Here is a 22,193-nt window from a genome sequence, read left to right as displayed (position 1 = left end):
CTTCTAGTTGATCCATATTGTTTTACAAGGAATCATAATGTGATGGGTTCCCTCTCCTTCCACATAGCAGTACTTGAAATAACTTCAAGCTGCCACCATAAATTCCTCCCATTGCCATTACTTTTGCTGCAAATGGTATTTATATATATATATATATATATATATAATACTTGACAATGGTCGGTAGTAGCGATAACTGCTGCCTTCCACTACAATTTATAATATAATTATATTAATCATATGAATTTATAATTATTTTAATTTTTTAAACTAAAATACTCCCGTTTCACCAGTCACCACACTGAATTTTTAATAACTTTTTGTTTTTACAAACCTTTACAAACGACATATAAACGTAATGTATTGTTTAAATGGAAAAATTGCTGATTGGGGGAGGGGTTGGGGAAATGTGCCTAGTGTGTACGACAGGTATGTGTGTAGGTTAAATTATAGACTGAAATCAATTTTTAATATTCTAATAATAAATAAACGAACTAAACTTTATTAAAGAAGGAAATAAACTAGAAAAGTTTTGTATAAATTCTAATATTATTAGATATGACTTTGTTTAACAAGAACACTATTTACTTTTGAATGAAATTTACAGAGTAAATATTTAATACAATTTAAAGTTTATTTTTTGGGTTTTGTAAATTGTCATCTTAATAATTATATAATAAATTCCCCTGTCGGGAGGATAGTCCTATTAAATTTAATTTCAATTTTAACTGAGTATATAAAATGTTGATATTATTTAAATGGTTTTCATAGCTGTAGTCTTTGTAGTAATTATTATAAAAATACTTAATTAAGTAATTAAGTCAACAACTACAGTGTAACTTTTAGGTGGATTACCTTGAATGTTTAAATTCCAAAAAATATCACATTAACACGAGTATTTTCACACCTGAGAACTTTTATTTAAAATTGAGCATTATAGCTTGTGTATTTTATTTAATAATCATAATCCTAATATTTCTGATCATATAAGCTACATTTTTCTATGAAAATGTTTTTATTATATTTACCCACAGAATAAATTTAGTAAATTTATACGTATAATTTGTAAATTATTTACAGTCAGAAAAAGATTATGTGTCAATATATCTTCTTTAATTATATAAACGTGACATTACTTTCTTTTAAACGGTTAATCTCAGGAATTACGTGACCGATTACACAGACTTTATTTTTGATTTATAGACAATTTTGTATAGATGGTTTTTTAGCTTTTAATTTTTTCAATACCTTATATAATAACTTTAAAAATATTAGTCCGTAATTGCTTGAATGTATGATCAGGCGTGTAGCCAAGGGGGTGTTACAGGTGTAGTATTATCTTTCTTTCTCTTAACCGTGTTATATTTAAGATATTTATCGTAAGTCGTAATGAACACATTTTTATCATAACAAAATATTTTACATATTACGATAATAATAATTTAAAGCCGGGATCCGACTTCTCATTATACTGTTTTGTCTAATAAACTAAATCCGTGGTTTTGTGTCATTTCATGCACGATTTAAAATATATATTTGTATATATATTTATATATAAGAGACACAATGTACATTTGAAATTCTAATAAAATATTTAAATACTTTCTCATACATAACTACAGTAATTATAATTACCTCAGTGAATTTCTACATATTTTCTAGCAATAATTATTTCATTCATTATTCATATTTTAGTGGTCGGTGAATCACTGAATAACATTTGGTGATAATATTACAAATATATTTAAATTAGATAATATTAGTACAAGTATTGTTTTTGAAAAGCTAAAATCATTAGTAACTATAAAAATGGTCATGGTTTGTCGAGGTTTCTGTTACGAGGGCTGAAAAATAAGTGTGATGATTTAATATGATATATATTATTATAATAATAAACTGTTCACCTTACCTACCGAAGGACAACGAGGTGTTGGTTTTTTCTTCTTTGTATTTTGGTTAGAGTTCTCATCGTCACTTCAGCTTTGTAGCGTGTCATCCGCGTGCGTGTTTAATACCGCATCTGTTATCTCGTAAATTCTGCCGCCATCACCGTTTCTCCCCCGACTACCCCGTCAACAGATTCACGCCAGTTTGCAAACACACTTAATTAAAGTTCTCCGTACACACGGCCGCTGCGTTCCGCTGATTAACATCATTATCTCCATAAACAACAGCATTAAAATATTCGCGGTGCATATCGTGTATATGAGAATATGGCATCGCGGTTGCAATTCGCCTTGCGTTTTCCGTAGGAAACCGGTGAATATTTTTTTCCGCTTCCGGTTTTTTTTTTTTTTTTATTATTATACCGTTATTGTTACTCGCCGCTTGCTAATCATCGTCCAGAGTTTGGAGTTCATATAGCGGGGATTTTCCTGGGAGATAATTCATTGCCGTTTGATTAAACATCGCCGCCACAAAGAGAACCGGGTCTTTTGAGCTCTGGTCCACGCACCGACCCTTACCGAGTCTCAATGTAACGTCCCTTCGCCACCACCTCCCACTTCTCCTATCGCTCCTCGACACGCATACGAATAGTGCGGACAGGATGAGCACGCCGACTCAGACGAATTGTTGGAAAGGTGCGTTGGGGTAGCACGTGCGATGGGTGGGAGGGTATCCGGGTGTGATTAAATAAACCGGTAATTGGTCGGGAAAACGTGAGGGACGCGCGTCGCGTTTGGCTCCACCCGCCGCCGGCGACCGGACGAACGGCGTAGATTGCGCACAAGTGGAGGAAGGTTCTGGCGGGCGATGGTTTCTGTCGTGGTAGGGCGATCGGGGACGTTCCCCCCGGCCTTGGCGCGCGAGACCGGAAAATACGGTTTTTCGGCGCACACCGGCGGCGGCCAAGAGGCGCGCGCGTGCCGATCGCACATCATCGCCCAGTACCGAAATCTCCGCGCCGGCCGGCAGTGTGCTACCCGACACCCTTCGCGTAACATCGTTGCCGACGACGGTCCCGCTGCCGTGCCGTTCTCGACGTGCGTACTCACGCGGTGCCGACGACGATCGCGGGCGCTATCCTCAGTATCACGTGTGCACACCGCTGTTGGTGCACGCGCACGGATCACGTTATTTTTGATTTCCCGTACCGCTCGTAATTCTCCCATCGAAATTTCGGGTCGTCGGACTTCTAGCCGGTGGATAACGACGAGTCCAACAACAGGTACCTATTGCTCTATGTATGTGATGTGTACATGTCGTACAGTACAAACATCGTTTCCGTTGTTCGCGTACACGGAATATATTGGAAACCCTGAACTCGTGGACTTCCGCAGGATTGTATCCATCGGGGGCTCCTCATTATGCTTTCTTGACGAGAACTAAAATTATATTCGCTTGTCATAGACTGCGTGTAAATTGAACGTCTACGACAAGACATCTTTGTGTTTTGCAAAATTAAATGTTTATACAATATATTACACTATGAGATAAATATATATATATATATATATATATATAATTACTCCGATTGGTACAACAAACTGAGACATATGATCCGATCGTATGACTCGAAGATAACGAATTAAGATTTGTCTAGCTTATTTTTTGACGCGATATAATAAGAATTTCCAGGACAGTTTTTAGTTTCTGTTGAAAAATCGTGTTAACTCCATGTGTCTAGTTGTATTGTCTCAGATCTCTAATCATTAGAGACATGTTCAGCGAGATTTTTTTTTGTGGCCCTTAAGGAATCCCTACGACCTATAAGTTTTTCGAAACGCGTCATCAAAAGAGACAACTCGTGATCTATAAATAGCCGGGAATTTCTCGCTTCCTGCAGCAGTACGATGAAAAATTCCCGCCAATTTTCCGTTTACCGATATTTGTTATTGTTGTGCGTTTATTGATTTAACAATAATTTGTTAATGCGTTATATACGATTTTATCAGTAAAACAGGAAATTATGCGTTTTTTGTAGATACATATGGATAATTAGAACATTGGTTAGGTATTAGAAGTATTATTATATTAACTTTTTACTATTCATTTTTAATATTTTATCATAAATATAATGTAAAACTAATTAATATCCCAAACTTTTGAATAACTCGTTGCATCAGTTTACTATGGAAGTACTTCCAAAAGTAAACTTTGTCTTGGTCCGGTTTTTAGGTTCAGTTAAAATATTTTATGTTAAAACGAAAAAACGATGAAATTTTATGTACAGATTTTAAAAATAGAAGATATAAATAATAACTTGTTAAACTATTTATAATATTTGAAGTATTACTAGAATGACGTTACTTTATTGCTGTTATTGAACAACGTGATATGTTTTATATTATAAAACGAGTAAATTTTCCGATACTTAACAAAAAGCTTAATAGCGTTTATGATTTATCATAGAAATATAGTTTATATCATACTAGGTAGTACGTAATATCAACATTTTGCTATATTCAGTGTATAAACTTTAACTGAGAACATTCAGTGTCTTTGCGTGGATCCTTGCAATTTAAATTCAGTATTTTAAATGGTTATAACATAAAAATACACATTTTTATGACCTTTGCATTTTTTAAATTAAATTACACAAGTGCAAGCGCAGTAAACTTATTATTATTCTTAAATATCAATAATCTATTTTAACCATTAATAATTTTTTGCCTAAAATTTTAATGTATTTTAATAGTTTCACCAACTTTTGAAGTCCAAAATTGACCAAGTTACAGCAATTTAACAAAAACAAACAAACCGGTTAATGATTATATGCGAAATTTTCAGTTTTTGACTGTTAACTCTGACAATACTTATTCTAAGATTGTTTGCACTTGACATTTTCATCCCAATTTATTTAAGTGATATTTACACATTATTATAATTTTAACTACTGTTAATTTTTACTTTAATTTGCGAAAGTGTTATAACTTAAAGTAGAAAAAAAATGTCTGTAACTCTAAGAGAAAATATTATTTTTAATTTCTACGGCGTTCTAGCTCACATAATTCGCGTCTAAGTACAGCTTCCAATATTTCGATAGCTTGAAATTACGGACAATATTAATATAATCTACCTAATCTTATACCATTAAATTTATGTTTATAGGGTCGCTAAAAAATAGTTGTGTATGCTGACCACCTATAAATATATAACATTTAAAAGATAAAACAACAGTAGCATGCATTCAACTAGTTAGTTGATTGTATGCTGCCGTTATTAATGAATTTGATATGAACATATTTTAGCTGTAATAGATAAATTATTTATGCTGTATGCTGTTTATGTTTTGTTCATACCGTACAACAATTTTAACAGTTTATACGTTAAATTATTTAATAACTAAATAAACTTTGAACTTAAATGAGAATTAAATTGATCTATTAAATATAACGAAAAAAATAACATACTTATTGAATAATATATTGCATCAAATTTTATCGTATTCAATTTTACATAATCTTAATAGACTTATAGAATTATTAATCCAGTATAATGATAAATAAATAACTTAACATCATACATAGTTTGAAAAAGTTCAAAAACAATTCATGTCATCACTATTTGGTATATTACTTGTATGTCGATCATTTATTAATTTTTATTCATTCAATAGCTAAATTATTGATTTTTTTTATATATTTAGATTATATAGTTTCAAATAAACATTAATATATTTTAAAAATATTTCTGTTAGCTTAATATACAATTTTAAATAATTCAGTAAATAAATAATGATCGGTTTTGGGAAGATATTTTATACTTCCAAATTTTTTTTTTTAGTTTTTCTTATTCATTGAAAACTACTAAAAAATCGAAAAATTACCACTTTAAAGTACCATTTGTGTTCAATTTTAGAACTAAAAAGTTACTGAATGAAACTCTTGTTGCAAATTTTTTACCCAAAAGTTTAAAATGAATCTTATTAATCGATCAGTTTAAAATACAGAAAAGGTAAAAATTTCAAAAGGTTTCAGCTTTATAGAATATATTTTTTATTTAACTATCGATTTTATTAAATCCAAATTACGTGTACCTATAAAAATATGAATATTAATATGTTATATCAGTATACTAAAATCGAAATTTGAATAGATTAAACTAAGAACATACAACTATAAATTAATACAGTAGTAAATAAATTACAACTACTTAAATTTCAATAAATACTAAAAATAATTCTCTAAAAAAAAACTAAGAATTTCACCCTTTTAGATAGGTCTTTTTTTCTAATAACTTTTTCTTAAGGAATTTATAAGCTGAACAATTTTTAATCATTTTTATCACTTATATCATATCAATAGATCTTCTATTGTAAATTATATACACCTATTAGGATTTTAAGAATCCATATGTTAATTTCTTAAGAATAAACAGAATAAAAAAAAAAAAAATGGATATTATATTTTAATATTAAGTAAAATAAATTATACTTTTCTTCGTAGTACATTTTAAAGAAACCATGTGAAAAAGAAATTAATAGAAAGAAGTCTTTATGTAAAATCAATGCAAAATAAATGAAGTTTTAATCAAACCAAAATTGTTAAATTTTAATCACTCTCTTGAAATAATAGTTTTCAAAATGGTTTCTTCAAAATATCACGTGTTCATTTTTATCGAGATGCAATATAAAAATGTCCAGAAGTTTTTATTGCCCTTAAAAATTGTTTTTTCCAATAATATAACATTTTAAAGCTGGTGGTTGTTCATTTCGTTCAGTATCTTTTATTCGTATTTTTTATTATACATAAATGCTTATTTTTACCACGGATTTGATAATGTTGATACGTGCTTAGATGACCGGTCAGTAGTTTAACTATATAAATGTTACTGAGGATCAATCATAAAGGTCCCAGATTCCAAGTTCTAAACATATTAATTTATTTTCATAAAATATTTTGACTACCATGATGCTGACATCTGAATGAATATCCCATATTTTTTATGTTCAATACTGATCTAATTACGTTTTCATTATTTTGTACATATATGATGGTTGTAACTTTAGTCTGTTGATAATTATAGTTATCATAGTACCACCATATATTTTATAATAATATTATTTTATATGTTGACATTTATAGCTTATAATCGGATAGGAATAATGGTAGTATGATAAATAATGATAATATTCATTTTTATTGACATTAAATTAATTAAATTGTCTTAATTATATTCACCTTGAGAGTATTATTAAAATGTATTATGTGTTGTGAATATGTTGATTTGAATTTAATATATGTTAACAATCTTTATGAATTTATATAATAAGAATTATTGAGGGTATTTTATTTAGGACTTAAGAATGAAGTATAGAAATCAGAAAATTAGAAATAAATAAATAAAATGAACATACAATACATAGATAAGCAAAAATAATTAAAATCCATTTATTCTATGTTGAATTCTTTGATTGCTTCATTATAAGTTATTGAATTAGTTACCTCATGTTCAATAAACATAAATAATAACGCATCTTGTCGTTCATGAATCATCGTAGATAGTAACTTTGTTTTTACTATACCCAATTGTGAAAAGGAACGTTCACAAGATTTTATGTGTTTTGTTGCTAGTTAACATTGTTTAGATTGGATCTGGTTTTGCCATAAAAGCACAATTCTTTATTTGAAGAAGACATTTTATATAAATTATAAATAATTTACAGTAAGAACTAAGAATCCTAGGATTTATATTTTATAATCACTAGTCCACCGCAAAAAAAAAAAATATTTAATCAAATCAGTTGGCATATGTAACTTACTATATACCAGGTTTATGATAATGGTATTCACTGTCAACAATTTAGCAGTGAAAGTATAAAGCTGATGATAGAATAAACGCCATAGAGCCACAATCAACTAAGATTACCATAATTAATATATTCTCTGTAGAGCTTACCGTCTGGAATGTGATAATAAACACGATATATTTATTATCAGTAATCGTCAAACACAATTGATAAAAAAGTTCTTATTTTCCAAAAAAATGAGTGTTTGGCTCTTTTTATCTAAGTACCTAGTTTCTGCAAAACAAAAAGTCTTAGGTTTGGCTTTAACCTTATAAGCCACACATGTTCGTACGCCTAAGTGATCTTATGGAATGTTTAGGTATAAAGATGATAATAAATTAAATAAAAATCAATGCATTGAAAGTATTATCAAAATATATTTGAATTGCAATATTGCTAATAAATAATTGTAAATAATTATTAGAATTACTCTCCATAGTTATAAATAAATTATTAATATTTTTGATTTTTATAGCTGTGCCAGTTTTTTTTCAATGCAATCGTTGATCATTTATTGGAAATGGAAACGCTGGTCAACAACGCAGTCTGGAACCTGATTGTTTGTTTTTGTCTTTTAGGCACAAGTATGTAAATCTCATTTTTTTATTTAATTGTATGAATGCTGCTTGATTTACCCATGTGTTATGGTGTATTTTAAAAAAATAATAATCTATTATGTGATGTACTTTGTTGATACCTTACCTGATATAATTCGGGACGAAACAAACGAAATATATGATTGATGGACGGTGTTGCGTGATGCGTTTGTCTGTTTTCATTTTGTTTATGAATGCAAATTGAATACGGGAAACTCAAAATCATGTGTGTTCTTCGCAGAGAAAAATATAATGCATTGCTACATTTCCCTTTCTCATATACTGTTAATAAGGTCCGTTAATGTGACAATGTTGTATACTGTATAGGCTATTTGCTAAATTTTTAGTTTCACAACTTTATATCGTTAATTTTACACGTGTACGAGTGAAATACAAAAATAAATAATAACATTTTAAACAATAAACATACAGTATGTGGATAAAATTATATTTGTTCTTATAGATATTAATACATTTATATTAAAATATATAAACATTTATATACAAATATATTTACAATTGACTTAGGTTCAACTTTAGTGATTGATCGCTGATTTTATATTAGGGCTAGTATATTTTAAGCCTTACATTTTTTAGTCATATTGTTTACGAATTGTATTATATTATATTGGAAATCATATGTATTGTTTGTTTGAAATTATCGAATGTTTATATTTCAAGTTATCAATATAAATATAATTGGAAATTATTTAATAGATATTAACTTAATTAATATGTATAAAATGTAATAATCCTTGAATCATTTTATGTAACTGATATTTCATATTAGATAAACAATTGTGTCTTATTTAAAGAAATATTTTATATTTAAGGAAGTTTAAAATATGTAACTTTTTGGTATCGCGAACATATAATTTTAATTAGACATTTTATCGACATATTAGGTTTAAAATATTTAAATTAAATTAATTACTTTAATTTTATTATATTAATATAAAATAGTTGACACTTAAATTAAAGATAAAAAAAAGATAAAAAATATTGGTTCCAAAGAAAGGATTTAAATAATTGAATTTACAATTGTAAACTTATAGGTGAATTCCACTAGTTGCATTTTATAAAAACTTTAAATGATACTAAGGCACGCAATAAAAATGTAATGCAAAAATTAGTATTTATTCTATTAATTTAATCATGGTGTTCATTAGCTGGGTATATATTATTTAATAATTGGTGATAATAGCAGAGGTATGCTTAATATTTAATATAAATCCACACAGAATTTGTCAATCATAACAATTAAAACAATATTTACATATTATTGGAATTAAAATATTAAAAATAAAATCTTTATAAAACATTGAATATATATTTAATTTTTCATGTTCAACCTGAAACATATTATAAGAATTTATTAACATTCGAAAAAAAATATTTAAAAATAAATGAAAATTTAAAATTCTAAATATCTAATAATTAATTATATTTATATTATAACGAATGGATATTGAACATTAATAAAATATTTTAATTTTATTTTAAATATTCATTAAATATTTATTTATTATATACATATATAATGTAATAATTAGTGAAGCGATAATACGTATTTTTGATTTGATTAAAAATAAAAAAATTCAAAACTTATAAAAGCATTTTTTAAAAATTGCAATGATACGGTATCCGACCATTAAGCTTTAAACAGTCTTCTTATATAAAAACTATCCAGGCTTTTCAATAAATTTCCTCTTGTCAAATAACATCAATATATAAGAGGTATACTTGTATTTCTCAAATTAAACACTCCAAAATGACCTGAAAATTGAACCAGTTTTTGTTATAGTAAATAATTATTACAGATATTTTAAAAAAAATTAAAGTATAACACTAATGCACTTTATGTTTCAGCATTTACAGAATGTAGATATTTTTATTTTAAAATAGAAAAAATAAAGATAAGATTTATGATATTTCATAAATTTAATATGATATTAAATTTAATATTTAATAAATTTTAATATATATTTCAATTTTATTGAATGGTCCTTTTATACGTAAGTCAACAAATCTGAAATCTTCGGCAAAAAGTCAGTCTAATGCACTTAAATTAACCAACTGTGAGCAGACTTTATCTTCTGGCAATATTTAAAACACCTCTTTGTTATGGCATTTTTCTTTAATCATTTTCATTGTTTATCTTTCTAAAACTCTTACATTTTACAATCATGATAAAATTTATTTAAATAATAATTTTAAAAACGTTTTTTTATTATTATTTTTTATTTACTTCATAAAAAAAATTACATTTTTGAAAGGTAATTTTTTCTCTAAACACTGAATAAACATAGTGTCGTTTTAAATGCAGCAACTTAACAAACAAACAAGGGATAGGAGAAATCGTTTTTAAATCCTGTGTTTGCATGACCTCTCTTTGGATTCTCGTGATGGCAACCAATCATGTTATACCTTGTCACTATTAATTCACTTATGTTCAGATGGTGTGCCTACTTTTGATGGAAAGGGGAAAAATAATAAAATGAATAAGGTTAAAAAAAACCATACACATCTATTACAATAAATAATACGCACACACACTTACACATATGACCTTTCTGCGATATCGCCAAAATACCTCGTCTATTTGTTTAACATGTTACCGTGACATAAGACATGTATACATTTTTTTGGCAGGATTTTTATATTTGAATAATACATAAACAATGAAAAATGCCAGAAGACAGTTTTAAAGAAGGGACCATAAATGCACAATAAATAAAGTAATAAAATGAATGATTTAAAAATTTCACAGTTTGGTATTTCCTTCTCGTTTATTCATTTTTTCTGTTAAAATTTGTACTTCTTCTATTTAAAGGCACATAATACGTTGGATTATATGATATGAACAACAAAAAATATTTGTTTAAAAATACTTGTTTCTTCATTAAAAACTAATGAACATATTTATGTTTTTGTATTTATAATACATTTTAAACGTAAGTGCGCAAGATAGTTAATTATAGGCTATACTAGAAGTGATGTGTTAAATGTGTAATAGTTTTATGTATGATCGGTTTCTACATTTGTAGGCTTTTGTTTTTATCGTTTTATTATAGTTTCATATACATACAATGTTTAATATAGTTAAATTTAACATGATATTATTATAAAAATGCATATAATATAAATGCTGAGATATTTTATACATTTTGTTATAAATAAATGTTCTTTAGGTTGCCATGATAGCCATGTAGCATTAGATCAGTGTTAACATGAAATAATTATTCTTCATTTTTTTTTTCATTGAAGAAACAATTGAGTTAAAATGTACAAATGTAATATATTTAAATTGACAAAATATTTTGTTGAATAAATAACCTCATATTATAAATATAATACATATATGTAGTTAATTAACATGTGAAATACTAATTAAAAATAATTAAATCATCATGCATGGTTCTTATTGATATGATTTTGTGAATTGTCGATTTTTATATGTTATAACTATGCCTAGTTACGTAAATTGAGTATACAAATATTTTACTATTAATTAAAAATGGATGCTAATAATGATAAAAATTCAAACATAAACCGTATAGAAAAGTGTCTAGAGTCGTTATTGTATCCATCATTGGTTCGCGTGCTCGATGATGCTTACAAGTCAGACGCTATAAATTACAGTCACAAATTTCGCCAAATTTTCATGAATAGACTAGTCGAAGATCTATGGAAAAATAATCCGTTGCATCCAGAACGTAAGAATTCAAATATATGTAACATGCCATTTTCTACATTCAGCAGTGATCAGCTGCGACCACCACGAACTTTTTCTTGGGGTATGTCTCGGAACCAAGCTGCTATTATCATACAGGTAATTTAGTAATCAAATTGTTCTGAAATCTTATTTTACCTCGAACTACTTATAGTATTAGCATAGTGCTAACTATATTAGTTAAAGTAAGCGTGGGAAAATGAATATTTTCTAATAGTTTACAATTTTTTTTATTTAATAACTTAAGTTTCAAAAGCGTACAACTTTACAAATTTAATTAGGTCATACTTAAATTACGACTTTTTTTAAGTAATAATGAAATAAATGAGATAAAAAAAAAAAATAGTTGATTTTATTAAAATGCACATTTTAAGTTATTTTAATGTTAGGTATTGAAATATTTAAGGGAAGTAGATTTTGAATGAAATACTTGTATATGTATTTTATAGTATGAATATAATTAGAATTACTTTACTAAACTATACGATATCTCAAAAGGAAAAATTCTGTTTATTTTAGAACTAAATTTTATTGTTTTCCATTTAATTAGACGTAAATATTTAAAATGATTATTGCAAAGTCAATTCATTAAAGATAAAAGAAGTTTTAGGCCGTGGTTAATCGTATTTTATCTTATTGGACATAAAATTGATAATTTGTCGAATTAATTTTAAATTTTCCCTCAAAGTCAAATTTATCAAAAGTATGATAAACTATTTTGTACAGTCGGCGTATCGTGCACATACAGTCCGGATACGGCCTGACGTTGCGGAAATGAGGGCTTTCTGGCGAGCACTGACGACCAAAGACCACGAGTAGATGCGCACTGCAGTTGTGTGTTGTTGTCAAATACTCCGACGACAAAGAATGAATTGAACTGTGAATATTTTTCAGCTATTAAAATGTCTTATGTGTGTTGCAACAATGTACTAGATTTTTCGAATCATTACCGTTGCAACGCAAATAAAATATCTCCCCTATAGTTGCTGTTATACGGAAAATATTAGTCATATTTTTTAAAGTTCTCACTGACTATCCTTTTTCCTATATAGTTTGCCATCCCCTTCTTTTATATCTGTTGACCTTTCATTTCATTCACTGAACTACCAATAGGTCTTACAACAACAACGGTTGACCCCCGGACCCTTAAGGAGTATCAATTCACGAGGACCAAGTGGAGGCATTCGTTACATTCAAATTGTACCTAGAGTATGATATAGTGTATTATAGCATTTTATGTAATAATATATGTTTTGTTCGAAACGCTTATCCATAATTCACTATGAAAATGGTAAATAATAATGCGTATGTGTTGTTAGCAAAAAAAAAAAAAAATCAATTACCATAATTTATATTTGTTATAAGATTGGACTAAATTATTGGTCGATACAATTGACTAGTTTTATTTATGAGTACAATATTACTAGATTTCTAAATAAATATATTTTGTTCAATTATTATAACTATTTATACGAAATAATGTTATCTTATCAAAAATATTTTTTATATTAATATTGATTTTGAACATCATGCTACTATTTATTTTATATTTTGTTGAGTACATGGTTTTATTTGAAATGTTAATCAATTAAAGATATATCTATTTGGAGTGGAAAAAATGTACCTGTAACATCAATAATTTGTATTTTGTTTGAATTAGATTTCTTTATTTATCTTATTATATGTATATGTACTATTACATTGATTTATAGTGAGAAAAATTTTCCAAGAAAATAACTCAACATTCGCTCAACTGAAATTGATTGGATTTTACAAATCACCGAACAATATTTATTAAATTAAAACAACCTTTAAGAAAAACAATTATAAGACTACAGACAGAAAAAAATGTTTTTGATTTTTTATGTGAAAATCAAATATCATTATGAAAACTGTAAACTTTATATCAAATAATTGTTAATTTTCAATATAAGCTTTACAGCTATTTCGTAAAATATAATAATATTTTAATACCATGACATAATAGCAATAAACGATAAGTATACATTATATAAGATTTATTATGATGTGTACAAAAATAATACGTAAAATAAACATGTTTTTGAATGTTCAACGGGAAAACTAATTGAAATAAACTCTTAACATAAGCGTGTAAAGAGTGTTAGTTACGTTCTATAGTAAATATGCAATAACAATTAACACTAAATAGTATGGTTTGTAACTTTTGTATATGTTTTATAATAATGCTATTATTATAGGTATTGATATAAAGTATTTGGACAAGTAAATATTTTTTCGAAAAAAAAAAATATATTTTTTTAACTGTATGACAAATACTCCCAATTCAGCAAAAGATTTGCTTTTGAAATGGCAACAAAATCTTAAATATACAAATATACTATATACTATTGGCTCCAAACAAGTGTCATTTTTTTGTTACGTTAATAAAAAAAATTGCTACATATTTTTTAGGGTGGCTGAGCAAAATTCAGTTCTGGATTACTTAACATAGAACCCGACCTTGTCCAATGGGTTCAAAATGAGTGTAATTTTGAAGAATAAATAGTAAATACAAAATACACTCGACATGTATCTCAACAATTTTTTTTTAAATTGTTCTAACCATATAATAAATTTATATAAAAAAAAAAAATTGTATCATATATTATCAAGCTTAGGCATTAACTTAATTTATTTCATTACTGATAAATTAAATTAACTTATTAACTTAACTCATTTCCTTACAGATTAACTTGAAATTGACATATTATTTTTGCATTTATCCAATTAAGTTAATTTAGATTTTCAAGACCAGAAAAATATTTTTAAAAATACCGCGTTCGATAACAAAGTAATGGAATTTAGAAAATAATAAAAATGTCGAAGAATTTTCAGATGAGACCATAATATTTATCATGGTATTAACTATTAATAGGATATTTTCAAAAGCATTTGATACTGTACCTCATAACATACTAACATATACATATATTATATCAACATGTATCGTGTCGTAATATTAATGTATGCAATTTAAGTTAAGTTTTAAGATTATAACATGCAATAATTAACTTATTTCTAGTTATATATTCTATGGAGTTGTAGTCTATAAACAGTGTTAAGACTTATCTAGATAAATGTATCTAGATAAATTCGTCTGTATGAAAAAAAAATATAAAAAATATAAATTTTTATTGTCAATTTATTTTATTGATAATTAATATTTGAAATATGAATTCTTAAATAATCACACAATACATACTAAAACTGTTATGAAGGTTCATAAAAATTACAATTTAATATGACATGTGTAAAATAATTTTTCCTTGATATTTATACTTATTTTGAAAATGTTTGTTCATTTATACTTATTGATTAATAATAATTTCTACATTCAACATTAATTTAAACATGTAACATGTGTTAAAATAATATTGAAGTAATAAATAGTCAGACTTGGATAGTATTCCTAATACAGTATTTGGAATACTTTTTAAATACTTTTTTTTACAAAGTTATCTTTATCTTTTTATCTTTTTTTTATCTAGAAAGAAATGTATTTATGTTTTATCTTTATCTAGATAGATTTAAATTTAGTTATCTTTAATAAATACTTTTTATTACAGTTTATAATAAACATAACAGTTTTTGCCGATTTTGAACCGATCAGACAAATTTGGGGTAATACGTGAAGTTGGCACTCCGAAGCTATTTTCGTCTGTATCACCGTAAGAAATGTATTGCAAATTTCTTTTATTAACTTTACAAATTGTTGCAAAAAATGATACTGGTTTGGAGCTGATTGGACAAAGTCGGGGTGCCAACTTCTCGTGCATCAATTATAGGCTGATATTTGGAAATATTTCATATACCTGTAAATACTATTTTGAGGAAGTGTGAAAAATCCTAATAAGATTAAAAGGCAAATTATTTATAGATACTCATCTGTAGATATGTAAATAGATGAGCCATATCTGTAATTAAATTCAAAATATCGTAGATGTTATTGGCTTTTACAAACCTTAATATTATAGGATAGTTAACATTTTTTCTCTGATGTCATCAATAATATTTAATTAATTAATTAAATTATTTAGAGTAATTACTTGAAAACGATTTTCATTTAGATTAGTTTGAAATTATTAATTTACAGTTAATTTCTCTATGTAGCCATTGATGGGTTGACTTTTAAAAGTTAGAACTCAAAAATTAAAATTAAATTAAATTTTACTATTTAAAATTAAAAGTTTAATAGTACAAAGAAGGAATTCGAAAATATATTTTTTTTACACGTTGTGATACACGTATTTAGTATATTGAAAAAACATTACAGATATGTACTTTGATCTATTCGAATTCGGTTTTATGTCTATTAAAGTAGATAATTGTTTATCAATGGAGTTATATTTGTAATTGATTTATTTGTCCATTTCGATCCTCTGAAACGAAGATGAATTGGTTGGTGAATTGGTGTCTGTACACTAAAATGGATTATATATGTAGGCGTATACATACCAAATATTTAGTAACACCGTGTAAGCGATTCCTGTGCACTAGAAGTGAAAGAACGAAACCATCACGTGTTTTATTCAATCGTGGCCTTTTAACTCGGGGGAATAAATAGTGGTAGGAGTAGCAACGATAGTAAAAATACCACGCCAGCAACGAATTCGGTTGCATCGAACGTACCGCTGTTGAGAGCGTGTTACGTTACACGTATACGTGCATATGTAAATCGAACGTACCTCTTTAAACGCGACACGAGCGTTCATTGAAAGATTGTGGTGGGCAAACCGTCCCCGCCGGAGTCATATAATTCGGCAAACAACAGACCACGTCAAACGTCAAACGGTTGGGCGCGTGGGCGATGGGTGGGGATGGAGTGCCGTCATCGTCTGGCACACCGTGCGGGTGCTGCTGTGCCGGAGAGTAGAAAGGGCTCATTGCCGCGGCCGTCACACAACTTCGGCGTAATAATTCGGCTGAGAGCAGCTTAGTCTTCCGCGGCAATTAACCCTAAATCACATTACGCACTTCCCTACCGCCCCGCATCGTCAAATCCGTCTACACGACCGTCCGCGGCGGTGCGCTGGTATTTGCACGTCGACTCGAGAGAGGGCTGCTATTACATAACAAATCGTCACGTCGCCTGTATGCCTTCATGTGACCATATGTATAATTTGAATAATATTAATAATAATAATAATTGTACGATGTTATACGTAAACAGCGATGTTCGCTGATTTTTCTGGTTACCGTTTACAGATGATTTAACTAGGGAGCAGCTTAGTTCCCCTACATATCTTCATAGCCCTCTCAGATTAAAAATAATTGCTCCTTCCCCAATATGTAAGCTCTAGTTATATATATATGTTACCATTTCTGATATTTCTCCGATAAGTGTGTAATGTAAGTGCAAAAAACCACTTTTCTACCAGGTGTTTTCGTGTTTTCCTATTTATTTCATTAAACGCCCTGTAGTAATGATGCGATTCGTGGAAATCTTTTGGGAGAGGGTGATAAAACAACTATTCACCTATATTATATGATGTTCACATTATCTGGGGGGAAGCACTCTTCTAAAATATGCAAACATTTTAGATCTAATAAAAAAAAATCAAAATTAATTTATAAGCAAATTTACTCTATTAATCGTCTCCCATTATATTGAAAAGGGTCGTAGTTATTCTAATCCTTGCATTCCATACTTTGAGTACAAAAATATATTGTTTTATAAAAAAATAATTTTTTTTTGTATATCATGTGTACTATATAAGTTATAATATTTTGTCGTTATGTTCGTTGCATGGAAAATAAAGGAGAAAATATCGCCCTGTATTTGAAAATAATATACCTCAAGTTCGTTTACTGATTGAATATGTTTACAAATTATAATTCAATTCTTCAGTAAAATACTAACGGGTGATTTCCTTCCATTCTGTCTTTTTTTAATTGTGCCACCGGTTGTACTGATTATTGTGTTTTCTTGATACGAGCTGCATTTTTGAGTAGGGAGCAAAACACATGATTGTGCTTGGCGCCAACATTTTATGAGCAACGAGTACGTTAGTAAAATTATATATTTGTACATTATTGTTTTGAAAGTGAAAAATATTATTATTAGAAGATAATAAATTTTTTTAAAACGTTTAACATTTGGCGAGTAAAATTTTAATATGATGAGTGAAAACGACGAGAGAGCGCTAGTAAAACGTTGTTTTTGGCTATAAGATATCTGTGTATATCACTGTGTTATGGAACTTATAGTTCTGTGGGCTGCGGCTCACACGGTTATGGTGAAGTGAAGATACGTGCCGTTACGCACAAAAGCTCAACAATAGAGTCGTACTTCCGAAATGGATATCCGAACAAATATGGTTTTCGAGTGACAATTACTTCCAACTCGAGAATTATTTAGTGTATACATTGTACACGCATTGTGTTCGTTGCCTAAATATGTTTATTACTGTTTAATCACTGAGAATATGTTATTATTTCGGTAAAATGTTAGTGCTTAAGGTCGTAATCGGATCACTGACAATGCTATACAACCATTTAGTAATTAAAAACTGACATAATTAATAATTCATCATTAGTGAACAGATACAGATTGCTATATTATTAGATTGATATTAAATGTGCTAATAATGATATAAATTAAATATTAATCTTTCGAAATCTTTCCGAATCTTGATAAATGTTGTTTATTATTCTACAAGTTGTAATCATAATATAAGTTGTATTATAATATATTTTATGTGCAATTTCTTTTTGAACTTCTTCGACGTAATACGAGGACAGGTAATCCAATTGGATTTAGTATGTTGGATAAAGTAAGACGCTGAGTTCACATTTTGGCACGATTTTCATTACACCTTTATTTATACATATTTACACCGGCACTAGTGCACTATCACCGATGATTTTAAATTAAACATTGATACTTGTTATGTGTTGGTTCATTTCCTCAGTGTTTTTTTTTATTAATTTTTTAGAGATGTTAATCAACGGTACCGAACGAATATTATCGTGTCAAACACTTGACTAATAATAGGGTGACTGCATCGAAAGCTATTTTTGTGTACGAAATCCACTGTGATGCGACGAACAATTAGTATTCGGGTATGGATTTTGCGTTAGGAAAAAGTTTGTTCGCCACTGCGGATTCTGAGAAGGTAAACACCGCTTCTCGAAAATACGTTTTCATGGATGGCCGAGATTTTTTAATCGAGTTATTTGGTTGTCGGCTGTTGCGTGTAAACAGACACCTTTCGTAAAAAACGCGCGCGCGTGCGAGCTCGTGTGTGGCAGTGCGAACACAAACAGCATTAGTGGTAGTAGTTTGTAGCACAAATATATGTATGTATATGTATATATACATTTATATATATACAAAATTCCTATTATACTTTGGGAGTTGCGCGTGAAATTTCTCGCACCCGACGTAACACTTCAGCGGCGGTGGTTTTTGGCAAATAATATTTTTGTTGCCGCGTTGTCGGAAGGGACGTGGAGGTGGCGGCGGCGGTGGCAGTGCCAAAGCATTTCAGTAGGGGTCGTATAAAGTTATATAGGGTGGAAAACTACACAGACAGACGCCAAGACGGACATTAAAAACGACGTCCCCTCGTCGCCGCACCGTCGCCGCCGCCGCCGCCGACAACGACGAGAATGATTCGCCTCCGTACCGCCGTCATGTCGCACGCGCGGGATGAATCACTGTGTGCGCGCTGAAAAATATTTGTCGATAAACTGTTAAGAGTATACAGAGTGCAAATATAGATAAAGAGAGAGAGAGAGAGAGAGAGAGAGAGATTGAAGAGGAACGTTAAATCGCGTCAAAACCGTTATTCGTACGCAATTATGTAAGACGATTTGTGTTTAATTCCTATATTAACCGACCCGATAAGAGCACATATACCTTGTTCGTGATGTATTATTGTTGGGCGCCATCGTTAGTCTTCGTAAGTTCAGGGAACGAAATCAAGGGGTGGTTGGCTAGAAAGAAAAAGAGAGAGGGCTTTATTTGTATTTTTTGTTTAGTACTTAACGGTATTTCAGTTTATGGTGGCTCAATAATGATATTTCGAAGCGCAAGTTTTTATTCTGTGGAAAAACGAGCCAGTAAAACATGGATACATACACTATGCTAATTATTCTAAGGGAAGGGAGGTGTACGATACATTCGGTTACCAGAATAAATCATGTATCACGTATAAAGTATATAGATCGTAGGTTGTCAGTATAGATCGTGTATATATACTTACACAACTGTATTATATCATAAATATCATAAATACCAAAATTGAAATGTATCAATCTTATTATAATGTGGTATTAATCGTATACAATCTTACAAAGGCTTAAGATATTTATTTATTTTCGGTAGTACAATGATTTAATATATGATTTTTGTGTGTTTTTAAAGGTAAATTATTTTTATAAAAATGTTATACAATTGAAACAAGTAATTTTACTCAGTAATTTTACTATATAAATTGAAAATTTAGTTACAACCTTCGAAATGGCATCTTAGCGAGTATTACCGTTGACAAATACTATTTCCGATACTCGCAGTTGTTCACGGGATGGTATTTTATTTTTGTCCACTTGTACGTTAAATGGTTGAAGTTAAACCACATTGTTTATAATTTATGATAAAAAAAAAAGAAAAAATAAGTATATTGTGGATGACATTATCTATCTCCCGTCTTTGTTCATATAATGATATTTTCTAATGGTCGCGGTTTAGTTGTAAAATTATCTGGTTGTATTTCGCTAAAATGTTTCTAACGGAATACATCAAATTGTTTTATCAACACAAAATTAACTGTACATAACAATTAACTTACAGCACTATAGCCTACTTCTACGTAGTTCAACGTATCCAATAGTATCCGTGTCTTTGTATGCGAAATCAACGAATAAAATATATAAACTTTGGTTTTCTTGTGTCGATTGATTCGATAAAAATTTAATTATAGGCCTATGTCGTAGTAGTATATTATACAAGAACGGCCTCACGCGGTAATCTAATTCGATTCGATGGCTCCAAATGGTCCGCGATGATATGATCGCTCGTGACTTCTTTTATCGTGGGTTGTACATATACTTGTAAGTATAAGGGTGCGTGCATATGTTATACAATATGTATATATATTTATTTGTTTTTAGTACGTGTCGTGTTTTGAGCAATGTTTGATAATATACTTTACAGCAACGTGTTATTTATTTATTTTTATGCATTTATATGCAAGTTCATGCACAAAAGTCTTTCTTTATTTGAAAAAATGCTGGAAAGGCTGAACTGAGGGAGATACAAGTGTGTGCGTATGTCTCGTATATATATATATTTATTTTATTCTATAATAATAATAATAATAATAATAATATAATTGTTGTGCGTTTAGTTAGCGAGTTGGAGCAGATTACGGCTTCTCAAAACGGTTTTTTTTTTTACTAGTTTTTATTTGTTGTCCACAAATTTTTTTTTGTCTAAACGTTTTGTTGTCGTAAAAACAATTGTAGTTTTTTATGCATTTAAATTCGTTTAAAATAATAGTTGATTTATAAATATTAAAAATCCATCATCAAACACAATATCATTATACTATGTGATATATTTTAATAATGATGTTTAAACATGGAATTGAAAACATAGGCACTTACATAGTTGATTTAATAATTACCTGTAATTATGAATCAAATCTAAAATAACAATTGCCATTTTTTTTTTAATATTTTACATTTTAAAAACATTTTTGATTATATTTCGACGACTGAACTAAGAACTTATATTAATTTTATATAGTTAATATTTTTGTGGTTAAATTCTGTTCTCTTGGTTTAAATACTTGTTAGCCTTAACCTGTTGAAATTTGGCACACATTTTAGATAAGTACACATAAAGTACATTAATTTAATTTATTATAGTTGGGTATTTGTAGTTAAATGTTTTAAATATCCAAGTATGTTACATTATTATTTAATTAATTTTTTTTCAATCTTAAGATTAGTTTTTATCAAATGTAATTATAACAAATACTTTCATCTATTTCTTTGATCTTTTGCCATGTATTTTAAATCCTTGTAGTTAGTGACTCTAATAGTATTATTATTGATGTATTAATATTAATAATAATAATCAGTGGCGTAGCCAGGATTTTCAAAT

The 22,193-nt window shown here is 28.6% G+C and overlaps 2 protein-coding genes across 3 annotated transcripts in view; both read left to right on the top strand.

Moving 5' to 3' along the window:
• The first annotated feature begins 2,883 nt into the window (after window positions 1-2,883).
• LOC112688398 (lachesin-like) overlaps window positions 2,884-22,193 on the top strand; it is a 106,562-nt gene continuing 87,252 nt past the window's right edge. For both annotated transcript variants that reach the window (XM_025561563.1, XM_025561562.1), the window contains exons 1-2: window positions 2,884-3,169; window positions 8,208-8,316. In XM_025561563.1, the coding sequence (XP_025417348.1) occupies window positions 8,253-8,316 (64 nt within the window). In that variant the 5' untranslated portion in view covers window positions 2,884-3,169; window positions 8,208-8,252. The remainder of the gene's footprint in view (window positions 3,170-8,207; window positions 8,317-22,193) is intronic.
• LOC112688399 lies at window positions 11,846-12,942 on the top strand. Its single transcript, XM_025561564.1, has 2 exons — window positions 11,846-12,160; window positions 12,788-12,942. The coding sequence occupies exons 1-2, from the start codon at window positions 11,846-11,848 to the stop codon at window positions 12,878-12,880; spliced, it is 408 nt and encodes a 135-aa protein (XP_025417349.1). The 3' UTR covers window positions 12,881-12,942.

This window comes from Sipha flava, unplaced genomic scaffold (genome assembly GCF_003268045.1).
Source record: "Sipha flava isolate LNK unplaced genomic scaffold, YSA_version1 38_pilon_pilon, whole genome shotgun sequence".
Classification (NCBI taxonomy): domain Eukaryota; kingdom Metazoa; phylum Arthropoda; class Insecta; order Hemiptera; family Aphididae; genus Sipha; species Sipha flava.
Note: the sequence above shows the minus strand (reverse complement) of the source record. Positions and strands in the feature narration are given on the sequence as shown.

What these genes read in the sequence shown, in the direction of transcription:
- LOC112688399 (XM_025561564.1), top strand. Translation starts at nt 11,846, where the DNA reads ATGGATGCTAATAATGATAAAAATTCAAACATAAACCGTATAGAAAAG. An exon ending in AAGCTGCTATTATCATACAG is followed by an intron (nt 12,161 to 12,787) that starts GTAATTTAGTAA and finishes TATTTTGTACAG; the next exon opens with TCGGCGTATCGTGCACATAC.